At 35.7% G+C, this 14,120-nt stretch overlaps 1 protein-coding gene across 1 annotated transcript; it reads right to left on the bottom strand.

Annotated features, from left to right (window-relative positions):
* Nucleotides 1-6,275: 6,275 nt before the first annotated feature.
* Nucleotides 6,276-13,478, bottom strand: LOC132092187 (DBH-like monooxygenase protein 2 homolog). The gene is made up of 13 exons (XM_059498316.1): nucleotides 13,183-13,478; nucleotides 12,364-12,510; nucleotides 10,511-10,663; nucleotides 9,614-9,697; nucleotides 9,382-9,534; nucleotides 8,959-9,061; nucleotides 8,697-8,863; nucleotides 8,523-8,611; nucleotides 8,341-8,437; nucleotides 8,119-8,178; nucleotides 7,148-7,278; nucleotides 6,946-7,054; nucleotides 6,276-6,848 (listed from the first exon to the last, which is right to left on the bottom strand). Exons 1-13 carry the CDS (start codon nucleotides 13,447-13,449, stop codon nucleotides 6,708-6,710), a joined length of 1,701 nt encoding a protein of 566 aa, XP_059354299.1. The 5' UTR covers nucleotides 13,450-13,478; the 3' UTR covers nucleotides 6,276-6,707.
* Between the last annotated feature and the right edge of the window lie 642 nt (nucleotides 13,479-14,120).

Here is a 14,120-nt window from a genome sequence, read left to right as displayed (position 1 = left end):
ATAGGGTTGTACATGTTTCAGAATTAGTTTGTATGAGTTTTGAGATTTCCCGTCTGAAATGTTTTTTTCCCATGCAGCCCACCCCTCATGGAAATGAATGACATGCAGTGTTTTCAGCCTCTGCCGCCTCAATATATGAGAACATGAACACAAGCATAACCTCTAGAACTGCTCTGAGTCACTGAGTCATCATGAGCGTTTAACTTGTTTTGAGAAAACTATCATCATATCATATACAAAGAGACACCAATGTTTGAAATGAAACACCAGTTTCAGGAATTTAGTACACAGAATTGTACTTATGATTATTAGATAACCATATTTGAGCTGATCTATATGCTTTTATTTATTATTATTTTTTAATTAACAATTTTTTTCCCAAACCATTGTTAGATGCAGTGTTTCCTGTAGTTATGCAAAGATTTGGTTTCAAGTAAACAATTTCTTATGATTTTAAATCTGCATTGAACTTCGGATCAATCTCAAAGTAAAAGGCAGTATAAAGTCAAATTTGATCATCTTAATTCAAGTGATGAATTATTTTGAAAGTTTGACGGTGTTGAGCCACTACAGGCTGGATGGTGTAAATGTTTGAAAATGATTAACAGTTGAAAATTAAAATTCATTAGAAAATTAATAAAAAAGTAATCAAAAGTAATCAGTTAACATTACTTTAATAAAGTAATTTAAAAAGTTACTTTATTATTTTAAAAAACATCAATATTGCATCCTTTTTCTCATGCTAAACAACAATATTTAATGTATCTGCATTACTGTAAGGGTAGGTTTAGGATTGGGGTAGGTGTAGACTTTAATAAAAACACAATCTAATTGGTAGAATAAAATATTTATTGTTGTTTCCTGTAGCTGTATCCCTTCTATCTACAACCGTGAATATAACACATAATTACTGTATTTGCATCGCAGTAAGGGTAGGTTTATGGTTGTGGTAGGTGTAGACGTTAATAAACCATACTTTACAGTAGCATTTTCATTGTCGAATTGTACTACCCACTGTTTTAGTGGAAGGTAGGAAAATCTGACAGGTTAGGACAAATCGACACAACACCTGCAATGTTATTTTGAACCTGTTTCTGAACCAGTGTTTACTGAAAGCTTTGAACATTTCCACAAAACAAAACAAAAAAAACAGGGACAGAAGCAGCAACTATACATTTCTCAGTACTGCTTACACTGCAGACTTACATTTGTGCATTCGAGGACACCCTTAGTACTCAGCTTCTTGCCGGTTGATCTTCTTCTTAAGAGACTCTGCCAAACAATGTTTTTATTTCTTATTTTTTAGATATACAGCTATATAAGATAACATTCAAATAACACTTTTGTGCTGAGCTGAATCATAGTGATACTTAAAAAAAACAATTAGGACATTTCAAACTTTGTCAAGAAGTTGATGTATGAGGATGCTGCAATGCCTTAGAGTAAAGAAAACAATAAAGTAAAAACCAAAGTGTCTACATGCCATTCCGATAGACTTTCTGGATGTGTCTAGTAAACGCGTAAATACTATGCTTACACATGTTAAAATACTATATGACATAACTTATACTAAGGATAAGAAAAAAACTACTTCAATTGGAATGGTCAGTGTATTGGAATATCACTGGAAGCGCAAATTAATAGAGAATAACTGTTTATTTATTTAGACAATTCTGATTTCAATTTGTAATGATAAAATCAGCTTATAATGTATGCATATGCATTTGAGATATTTTTCTGTTTTCTCACGTTCAGATTCTCTGACATGGATGGAACAGCCTTTGATAATTTCTTATCAAAATAACAAAATAATGCATAATAATTTATTTATTTATTTATTTTTATGTATTTATTTTGTGAGGCACCATTGACTTCCACAGTATGAAAAAAGAATATGAATTACCCCACAACTGTTTGGTTACAAATATTCTTCAAAATATCTTCTTTGGTGTTGAGCAGAATAATTAAATGCATTCAGGTTTGGAGCAACTTGAGGGTGAGCAAATGATGACAGATTCTTTAGTTTTTGTCAACTATTCCTTTAAAAGTCACAGTTTTAATAACTTAAGTTAGAGTTGCATGATTCTGGATACATAGAGAATCCACTTTTTTTTTTTTTGTTTCAAACAGACATCACGATTCTGAACAGACAACTAAAAATAAAATGTAATTTACTAGAAGTTCTGACTAAATCTTAATGGCAACAGTCTATTTAAAATGCGTAATCTTGAATGAATTAAAAATAAAGTGGTCTGAATTAAATGATTAAATGACTCATTAATACATACTTAACTTGTTTCATTACTGGATGAATCAGACTTTTTTAATGAATCTCTTGAATGATTCATTGACAAATACATTTTTTTAACAGTTACTTGTCGGCAACTACTGATGTAACATTACTGATATAATCTTTTTCTAAATGTTGTCCCACAAGTGACTGTTTTGGACTCTGATCTGCAGACACCTTGTATCAAGCATGGGAAGGGATGTTTATTGCTTGGTTAGTATGAGCAGCACAGCACAAAGCTTTGTGTGCTCATCATCTCCTAATTTAACTTTGAAAAAGACAAATGTTAAGTTTGCATTTTAAAACAAATAGATAAACCAGCGCGGTGTGGCTCAGGCTCAGTACGGTGATTAAATACAAAAGAATCGATCATAATCAGTGACATTATAATTGTGTCAAGTGTAGACAGACTTAAGCTGTTGTGCCACAGCACGAAATGAGAACTGTAGCGTCTGGTGTAGACACAGTGTTAGTATACGACACCAACAATCATTGTCATTTAGGAATAAGAGTAAATGGGATTTGGATCTAGATTATGATCTTTTAATGAATAATTGTGCTGATATAATTTCTGATAATATATGCATCTCCATATATTTTTGATAATATTTTTAGGGAAACGTTACACTTTTAATGCAGAATCATAATTATACATTGTATTAAAGGGGTAGTTCACTCAAAAATATAAATTCTGTCATAATTTACTCACCAAATCGGTTGACGCACCCCAATGATATTCACAGTCTTTCTTTTCCTACTACTGTATAGAAGTCAGTGGGTACTGTGAACTGTTTGGTTATCACCATTCTTCAAAATATGTTTTTGTCTTCAACAGAATAAAGAAATTCATACAGGTCTGGAAAAACATAAGGGTTATGAAGGGTAAATGATGGTAGAACTTTCATTTTGGGGTGAACTGTCCCTTTAAGCAAATTATGCAAAATCAAATTACGTAAAATTATTACATTTAGTAAAAATAAAAAAAAGTCACATATCACAAAAGGTCAGTGAATACATTCCAGAAGTTACAGTGCAGTGTAGCAGATAGAGGACGATCCTCCTCCAAATGGTCCATAATGAAGCTGCGTTCAGAGGGGCTGGCGATAAGGCTCACTTTTTCCACTGTGTATGTTTATCTACAGCTGAGAGAACAATCACATGAGCTCTATCTTCTTCTTTCCTATTGGCTGTCGCTCCTGAGAGTTTGTCACATCGCTGGACACGCCCCATCCAGTTGCCAAAGGCCTCTTTTGCTCTTGTTGCCACAGAAATCGAGACTTAGGTCTCTGCAGAGCAGAAGTGGGCATTTATGACTTTGTGGGTGTTTTCAAACTGCTGGTGTTTCTAAATCATGCAATCAAAATGATCCCCCTTACACAACCCCATCCCTAAACCTAACATCACCATGACGTCAGCCAATCAGGTATCATGGTCTAAAAACACCCTAATCTGGTAACTCCCAACTCTGCTTTCCTGCAGAGACCTATACTTGCAGAAATCGACAACTCTCCATTGAAATGAATAGGATCGTGTTGCTTTGTCGTTGTGTGTCACTTGCAGTGTGAACGGGGCTTCTTCTGGATCCTTGGTGAATTTTGAGTGGGGCAGGGCTGACGAGTCCTTAAAAATATATATTTTTTTAACCATTATTTTATACAATCTTAAATATATTTTAATTGTATTGCCATTTGATATTATAAGCCATTTAGACAACATAAACAAATTGTCAGTTTTAAAACTGCAAGTAATGATTCAAAATTTAAACATAAACCTAAAGCATGACAATCCCATCAGAAAAATGTGAATTCTCCAACAAGACAAAGAGGATTCACAAAAATTGACTCTTTCAATAGATATTATAGCAAGGTTATTAGCTTAAGTTACAAGCTTTATAAAAGCCATTTTGTACACCACGATCAAACCAACCATCATATAATTTTCCCTGCAGCTGCATTTATCCTGATATGACATATCTGGAGGTTATGATGTACTCAAGTGAATGAAATAAAAGACTGATGATGGTGACAAGTTCTATTCCACTTTATTTGTGGTCCCCCCCAGAGGAAGAAAAGACGATCAGAAAAAAGAAAAAAAAAAAGTTACTCACATTTTCTATCACCAGTTGAGGAAACATCTTGCAAATGTACTTATGATTAAAATCATATTAGGCCCAATCCCAATTCTACCCTTTAGCCCTTCCCCTTTCCCCTACCCCTCCATTTCACACGTTCACGTGAAGAGGTAGGGAGGGATGTCTCGATTCTCTTTTGGTTGGAAGGGTTTAAAAAGGCACACACACAGTTCGGCCTCCTCTCTTCGAGCTCTTTCCTTTCTTCTGCTAAGAGTATGTGAGCTAGAACTCTTTTTTACCCCTAAGTTTGCACCAGGCCTCTTCAAAACCGAAAGAACGTGATCGCGACTCCTACACAACCCTCCTAACCATCAAGACTTTGCATCCAGACACTCATTCCAGGCCAAGGAAATGCAAGTATCATACGTTTAAATAAATGAAACAGAGGTTTAGTATAAGCTATGGACCCCGTTATAAACGGCACTGATGGTTTTACACAGGTGGTTAACTGACTCTTCATAGCTTCAATCTCTGGTTTTCCTGATGGAATCATCCATCAAACTCATTTGTGCTTTCCCCTGTATGAGGGATTGTATTTAGTATGTTTGTGTGTTTATTAAACTAGCTTGCATTTGTTTGATGTCTCTTTTAATAAAGTTAATTAAAATTACATTAGTTAATGATTCTGCCTTGCAAATCAATGTCCCTTTTACGATTTAGATTTTTCTACATGCTCCAAAGCATTAATACTCTATGAAAGTATTTTCTGTGGCCACGGAAATATCCTTTCTTAGAGTTGATATGAAATTGCGCTAAGGGTTTGCTGGACGAACAGATTAGTTGATGTTAATTGAATTCTGCTACAGTTACTACTGGCAGCTCATATAAATAATTGTAATTAATCATAATTAATTGTAATTATTTATATACATTTCCCTTTTGAGCTTAATTTACTACAATAGCACTTGGGACGCTTATAACAGCAGCTGCAGTGACGCGATGACTTTACCGATTATCGAGTTGCTCTTTTATTCAGAAGGCAGGGCTTCCTGCAATTAAGCGGCCATATTGAGCGCTGCATTTTTCCCCATTCAAAACTATACAAGTGACACGTCTTGGGTATTCTATAGTCTTTGGTTTACTTAAAAACAGCGATTTTATCCTCTCGTTGCTAGAAAATATAATGTAGTGAATCAGTATTTAAACTGTATTTAATAAAAGTCGTGGGGCAGCATTGACAAGTTTCTTTTCTTCTGGATGTGTGAGCTGCTCAATTTCCGATACATGTGTCAATAAGCAGTGCATTAATATTGAACGATAATTAAAGGCTGTAATGCTCACCAGCACACCAGTATATTTGTGTACTGTAGGAGTTAGATGACGTATGATGACAAGACTTTGACTCCTAACCCTAAGGTTGTGGGTTCGAGTTTTGGGCCGGCAATACCACAACTAAGGTGCCCTTGAGCAAGGCACCGAACCCACAGTACTACCTTGACCCAGTGTAGGCAGCCTATATGGGATTAATTGTATTTGCCAATGTCTAACCCATTTGTTAAAACCATATGGGCCCCATTTGTGTTGCCCATTTAGAGCCTATGTCCTCATTTCCCATTTGTGACCCAACTAGGACCCACATAGGGAGTCCATCTGTTTTTGACCATGTGGGACCTACTTAGCTGACCCAAGTGGGCCACAGATAAGATGCCCATTTTAGGACCATGCCCACTTGGTAAACCATGTGGAGCCCACATATACATGTTGGCTGGGATGACTTAGGAAAAAACGCTTGAAACAAAAAGCATGATTCATAAGGACTACTTTAATTATCATTTTAATAGTGTTTTTTTTTCTTCATTGTGAAAGATATTCAGAATATTCCAGCACAGAAAAACAAGAATTACAATTGCAGTCGATAGCATCAACACGTCAATCATTTTATCTGTCGACATACCACTGCATAAACACTAAATGAACTGGGTATATGAAATCTGTATTTTGAATAATAATAATTATTAGTATTAGTTATTCGTATTATTGCCATTTTGTTGTTTTTAATTACAATTCAAGGTTGGAAAAATTCTGAATCATGCTGTCAAAGTGATTCTTTAATATAAACTTGTTTGAAGATTTTCATATTGTAGAAGACAAGTAAAGCAAGGAAAGTAAAGTGTAAAGTCCATTTCCATCTAATAATTTTTTTTTATTAAAATAAGTAGTTACATATTATAAATTTTCAATTTCTGTCCCTGTGATCCAGGAGTTTTTGCTTTGTCAATATTACTGACATTTAATTAGACCATGAAAGAACAATGGGTTACATCAGTAGCATTTTGAATTAATGTTTCATAAGGATGCCCACTGCACTGCCAAACAGAGGAGCAGTGATAGCAAAGCGAGACTTTTGGTGGCACCGCCGCTCATGCAGGGTGCAGACGGGATGACTCTGAGATCAGGAAGTGTCCCCCTATTGTATGATCCGTTGTTCTGGAAATAAACATGCAAAAGAGCGTCAGGTAAACAGCTGTGATCAGAGAAGCAGTTAAGATTGAAAGCTTCCTATTGTGGAGGTATGGACACTTACTCTTGAGTTTGTGACTATGACAAACTGGTCGATTCCCTTCAGTGTTTGTTGGTATTGATTGATAGACGTGTCATCCCAAATCTTTGTGAACATCATATAAAGCCAGGTACTGCAAAATTATAAATTAAATGGCACATTACTATTTTAAGTATTTTAAGAGCTAAATGTATTTAAAAAAAATCTGGGTTTTCAGTTAGATTACTATATATCTGGTGCTCCCATTGCAGATGCTAAAGATGTTACATCTGGGAAGCTAACACAGCTGCTCAGATTCATCGCTGGATAGTAGAAGAGGAAGGCTAAGCACATCTCCTCTGATGTTGAGAACCCCCCCTGCAGGCAGATAAAGGGAGTTTTACACATCCATAATCTTCCCTCCATATTTTAATGATCAGATATATAGAGTCAATAGAGTGCTATAGGAATGATGTATTCTGGTTGCAGTCTGAAAGTCAATTTTGAATGGGTTTTTGGTTCATTGCCTGAAATAGGGTCTGTGCTAAAGTCATTTTCACATTTTATTCTACAACATAAAATACATCAGAAATACTTCCGAACAATATTTTCTGTAAGCTTTTACTTGTCTTGAAAAAGGCAGTTGCTAAGAAGTGGCCGACAGAGGTTTTTGGGGACCTTAAACATCATCATAGTGAACAGATAAACTCATCTACTCACTAGTCCTTTTTTCAGCCTCATTGTGTTTATAATCACACTCTTAGGGGAAAATATGGACTAAAAGAGTTGACTGAAGCTTCATGTTAATGATGTAGAAGTTGTGCAAATGCGGTTTGCATTTAGGCTTAAAAATGCATGCACTTTTCATTTGTGAAGATTATCTTAAGAAACAAAAAGTGTAGTTTTTTTTTTTTCGCAGATTATTTTTGCAATATTCAAAAAGTCAATGGAAAAATCCTATCTTGTTTGACCCACAAATGTCATAACTGCAGCACTCTATGCATTTTGTTCTGTATTTTTACTGGGTAGCCAACAAGACAATACAAGAAAAGTGCAGGGAACAGGACCAGGAAAATTAATACACATCAAGAACATATGATAACATATTTGCACCCACCAGACTCTTTTGACCACTTTTAATATTATGAGGAGCAGTAAAATTTGAAGATACATGTCATTAAAGAAAATACAATATGAGCCTCTTGTAAATGCACTGACCCATGTGAGTGTACTGCGGTTTTCAGTTTTATAGGTGCACTCCACCAGCAATTTGTCACCCTGAAAGACCAAAACGTTACTTTATTTCACTTATTGCCAATGATTAAATACTAAAACATATAAAAACTAACATATAAATGTGGCATTTGGTATTGTCCAGTGTGTATATTTGATAATTATACTTGAAACCCCTGTAACTTTTTCAAAACTTTTAGCACTTACCAACTTCACTGTCTTAGTTTTACCCAAGTTTGTCACTTCCTGATATTCAAAATCATAGTTTTCATCTGCAGCTAGAAGATCGATTTGTTTTCCCCCTCTGAAGAGGATAAGAAAAAAAAAAGAATTCTTTGCAGTAACTTCATGTTATGAACCGCAGAAGAAAGAAATGCACACAGGCTTACCTGAAGTGCCCGACTCGTACCTTGCGTCCAGCTAAGTGTGTGTGCAGCATGGCAGAGAACACCTGAAGATCATGTGGCGTCTGCAGAACCTGTAGAACACAGAACACAACAGATCATCCCGTCATCTGCTGAATCTGATCGTGAGAGTGAGAGTAGATAAACATACATACAAACCTCTGGAATATAAGCAGTGTCACAGAGGCCATATGTGAGGAAGGATTTGGCTTTGGGTGGGATGGCGTACCCAGGGGTCACCGCAAGCCCTGTCATCAGAACAGCTGCATCGTGCTGACGGAGTTCAGATGTGTAATAGAATCGCAGACCTGAGTTATCAACACGACCTGTGCAGGGAAGAAAGAATTGTTTTATCACATCAAAAGACCTGAATTATTCATAACAGTGTGATATTTTACACTGTAAACCTCTGCTGACTGACCTGCAATTTTATTGAGGTTGTTGTAATGCACTTCAAGCCTGTAGAGAAAATTTTCAACATTTCCTCCAATTGGAAGTCCTGCCACTTCAGGAAATTCAAAAGTCTTGAAAAATGTAATTTAATTGAAAAGATAATCAGTAACTTTACCTCATTAAGAATTTTTTTACATATAAATAGGAAAAAAAAATTCAATAGGCCTAATAAAGTATCATTGCTAATAAAAGTTGAAAATGAATTATCCTCTTGAGAAGGATCTTTTCAGTGAATCAGTTTAGAAAACATCTCTAAATGATTCACTTAAGAATTAAACTGATTTGATTCTTGATTTTAACGATATGTTTAACCATAACATAATTAATGGCTTAAATTTGGTTGTTTGTTCTCGTGAAAATGCTTTAAACCTCAGGCAAAGAAGATACTAACCCCTCCACCAACTCCCCACACAGCCACGGTCTCCATACACTCTCCATCCACCCCAGTATAACACTCCGCCTCAAATGGCTCCGTCACACTCGGAGGGCAGCGGTACAGCAGCAGATGATGCACAAGGTCACGGTTTGTGATCACCGGCTCAATCTGGACATAATGAATCTAAGTCGAATATTTTCACCACTGACTGATTGATATGTGATGTGAAGTTCATAGAACCACTTACGCGATAAATGTGCTGTTTGCGATCAAATGTCGGGGCTCTCACGATCTTGCAGTGATAGTGGGTTTGGTTGGCTGGTACAGTGAACTGAAATGATTGTAAATATAATCAACATGTAAAGTGAAAGTATACACTCACTTGAACTTTGACAAGATTATCTTTGCATTAACTACTATTCAAAAATAGGCTATGGTGTCAGTAAGATTTTTTTGGAAGAACTTTTCTTCAACAAGGAATCATTAAATGGCTACAGTAAAGACATACAATGTTGCAAAAGATTTATATTTTATTAAGATTTATTAAGATTATTTTATTTTATTTAATGTTCTCTTGAAATTGCTATTCTAAAAAAAGGGTAAAAAATGGTTTTCAATTTATAAATAAGAAATGTTTCTTTAGCAGCAAATCATCATATTAGAATGATTTCTGAAGGATCATGTGACACTGAAGGCTTCTGAAATTCAGCTTTGCCATCATATGAATAAATTACACTTGAAATTATATTCAAATAAAAATCCTTTTTTTTTCAAACAGATAAATAGATCTAATAATTATTTTAAATTGTAATAATATTCCACAACATTGCTGATGTATTTATAATAAATTATATTTTAATCAAATAAATACAGCCTTGGTAAGCATAAAATATATATTTTTTTAAATTAAATTAAGAAATATTTAATATTTAAAAAACATAAAATAGTAACCCTAAAACTTTGCACAGTAGTCTATATTCAAAACATACATTGCAACATATGCTCTAATCTAGATAAATATTATAGATTTAAGTCTTATTTTATTGAAAAAAAAATTTGCATATTAAATAACAAGAAATGTCAGGATCAGAAAATTGGTTTTACATAAAGAAGAGCAAAACAACAAAGTAAAAATCTTTCTCACATTGACCATAGTTATGTCAAAAAAGCTGCTGTTTGGAGGGTTGACCCGAGGCATGTACTTCAACAGGTTCAGCTCCTTCGTGCCTCTTCGGGTGCTGTGGTACGTGATGTCATCAGTCTGGCCATAAGCATAGATCAGCTTCATGGGGAGATTCTGATAAATAAAAATAAACACAACTGAAATGAGAAACTCTTTAGCCACATTTAACTGCAGTTAAATGTGGTTGTCACTCAAAAAAGTTTGCAGTGTGTATGTGGCCAATTATAACTCATTTTTAGCTATTTTTGATCTAGAATTTCACGATTTTATAGTTCAAAAAGACAGTCCATGTTTTCAGTTTAAGGAGGGTTTTTGATGTGCAGCTAAGAGCTCCTTGACAAACGAGATCAACAGTTTGTTCTGAGAGGGGAGTTCTCAGAAATGGCCTGATCCAAGTGGACTTAACATTGTTTGGATTACTTTACATTAATGGTTTTGTTTTGTAATGCCATTAAGCATGGGCCAGTTACCAGTTTCAAGGTATACTGTGCTCTGAAAAACACTCTGTTTACGATCGTAACCTCGGTTCCCTGAGATAAGGGAACGAGCGTTGCGTTACTGATTGCCATGGGGAGACTCCTGTTTACTATGATACTGAAGCCTGATTTGTTTACATTAGCGTAACCAATGGCACTTCAACCTATGTAATGTAAGTCAGCTCAGAGCGCCATTTTGACAGAATCTTTCGACTGAAGTGACAGTCATCGATTCGCGTGCAGCCTTATAGCACAGCAGCCTCCTAGTCAAAGCTTGTTCCCTTATCTCAGAGAACTGAGGATACGTTAATAACCGGAATGTTCCCTTTAGAACGCCCAGCTTGGAAAATCTAATGATGGTAGACGTCGACGACTAGTCACCCGCTGAGGCATAAGCCAGGGCTATAGCATCGACTATCTAGCGAGGCAACCTCTGCTTCATAATCGGAAGCCCTTTAGAGCTACCTCCGGAGCATACAAAGAGCTGCTCTCAGTGCCTGAATGTGTCAGAGTGCTCAACATACTCTCTAAGAGTCCGAACCGGGCAGAGTGGATCAGGACCCTGCTCACCTTCTGATTAGGAAGCACTAAGAGGGTTATGACTTGTGTTCTGAATGGAGTGGAGAGCACTTTTGGTCTAGGTTTGTGGACGACTCTACAATCGTTTGGCCTAAACTCAAGACTGGAAGCACTCACTGACTCGCTTGACCGATGCTGAAGCCAGAAGGGGGATCTTAAACGACAGGGGCCACAAGTCAGCTAACAATTTGCCACAATGGCTGTCACATACTTTAAACATGGTTTAGGAGAGCTCCTTATCCAGCAGCTTTTGTTGAATGGTTTGCATGTAGAACATGTACTGTAGCATGATGAAGGGTGCTGGTTCTGTGCTGCACACCAGTCAGAGAAGACTGACCATTTAAAGGCATCAAGATGTCTTGTAGATGGAGCTCTAGCCTCTAAAAAATTTTAGTTACACTTACAGGGAGCTGCAAAGGCTCCCGTCAAGGGGCCAAACATGAAGGCTCCACAGCTCTGTGACACAAATACTACTGTTGCAAATTTTCTGAATGTTGCTTAAAATATAGTATATTCAATGGCAGAGAAAGCTGTTGTTTTTTACAGACATAAGACATTTTACAACTGTAACCGCAATACCATGATATTGTGAAACTGTGATATTTTTGCCTAAGGTCCAAGTACATTTAAAATCTCATACTTTCCCAAGCCTAAATGCCATAGTTCCACCATCGTTGCTTTCTGGATAAACCTGCATCTTAAAAAAATGAAAGGGTAGGGTTACACTGCATGTATTGAAAAATGGTTAAGCAAGCTCACAGTGATAGGTAAATCATTTTCATCACAGGAACCGATGGACCTCTGAAACTTCATGATCGTTTTCCCATCAGATTCATTCAGAGACAGGAGTTTGTAGTTCTGTTGATGGTCAACCAGAGGCATTGAATTACCCCCAGCATGATGGTCCTGAACGTGGAAAAGAAAGACAAAAGAAGCATGTATGTCTAGCAACAGGTGTTTTTATGATGCCATAGTTATAGTTGTAGTTTCCAAACCGGTTAAACTGGGCTATCAGTTTAGCATTTTGACTCTCAACTTCTTATAGTAATATCAGGTTAATGTTAGAAACATTTGCATATTTTAGAACATCTAGTTTAAAAAAAACAGATATTAATAAATAATGTATATGTTTGGTAAAAAATAACATAAACTACATATGAAATACATATCAGTATGAACCCAGAATACAAATTAAATATAAAAAATATTAATTATCTTAAATATAAAATTTGATTTATAGAGCATGTCACTCCACTGGCATTATCAGCCTCAGTCTTGATGGTGTGAAATACTAAGAAATCCAAATATTACCATTTATATTATAGAAAATAAACTAAATGTGAAATACATGATGAATTAGAACAAAATATCAAAATAATATACAATTATTTGTAACTCCACTGGAAGTGATTTATTGATTATCAGACTTGATTATGTGAAAAACTAAGAAACTCAAATATACAAAATAAACAAAATTTGAAATATGAATAACAATCAAGAACATAAACAAATTATCAAAATAATATAAAATTAGTTGTAATTTCACTGTAGGTGACTTTGACAGTTATCAGTCTTTACCGTGAAGAAACTGCCTCCAGGTCCGACTCCTCCAATGACGATATCGGCTCCAGTCATTCCTCCTTTCGGGCTGAAGCCAAAACCGACCCAGCCGCTGGTGTTGACAGTAAGCTCGAACAAGATTGTGCCCTGGATCTCATCAAATCCCCACTTCAGCTGCACCTTGTGCTCGGGGTCCAGGTGTTCAGAGAAAGGCAGAAGAGGGTCTTCCTGAGCCCAGGACCACTGGACTGAAAGCAAGAGCAGGACAAGAGATAATGTGCCCATGTTTCCTTAACAAAATATGACAAACTGTGTCTTTGGCAACAGCCCTCTTTATAAGCTTTCTGTAACCCCCCACACACACACAACCCACACACACACACACACACACACACTCATACCAGTCTGGTGAATCAGGTTCCACATCACCTGATGTTGCAATATTATTTTAAAATACAAAATTAATGTTGAAATGAACTCAACAAAAAGGTACAGGAAGTGTTCAAATCTTAATGTTTACAGTGGAGCTAATGCTTCTATTAAATGATTGTGTGTGTATAACTGTCAAAATATAAGTTTCTTCTGAATTGTTACTTACCAACAAAATTTATGTGAACAAATCTACTATATTGTAACAATATATTTACAAAAATGTTGCTTGCAAATAATAATAATTTAATCAGAATATAGCTTAGAACAGTTTTCGCCACCTACTGGTGTAACAAAGTAAACTAATGATAAATGTTTTAGTGAACTGATTTAAAGTCATTCGAATCCTGTTTTTTTTTTTTTTACTTTTTTAGTTCCTGGCTTTGATTCTGATAAATCAAGGGGAGTTCATTCATTAGGACGATAGGTTGATGCAACACCAAAGTGTAAAAGGGAGGGATTTTTTTCATATTCCACCAGTGTTATGCTAGCTTTCACTATTGTAAACTGTTTGTTCTGCATTTGTA

Source organism: Carassius carassius, chromosome 18 (genome assembly GCF_963082965.1).
Source record: "Carassius carassius chromosome 18, fCarCar2.1, whole genome shotgun sequence".
NCBI lineage: Eukaryota > Metazoa > Chordata > Actinopteri > Cypriniformes > Cyprinidae > Carassius > Carassius carassius.
This window is presented reverse-complemented; position numbering and strand designations above follow the sequence as displayed.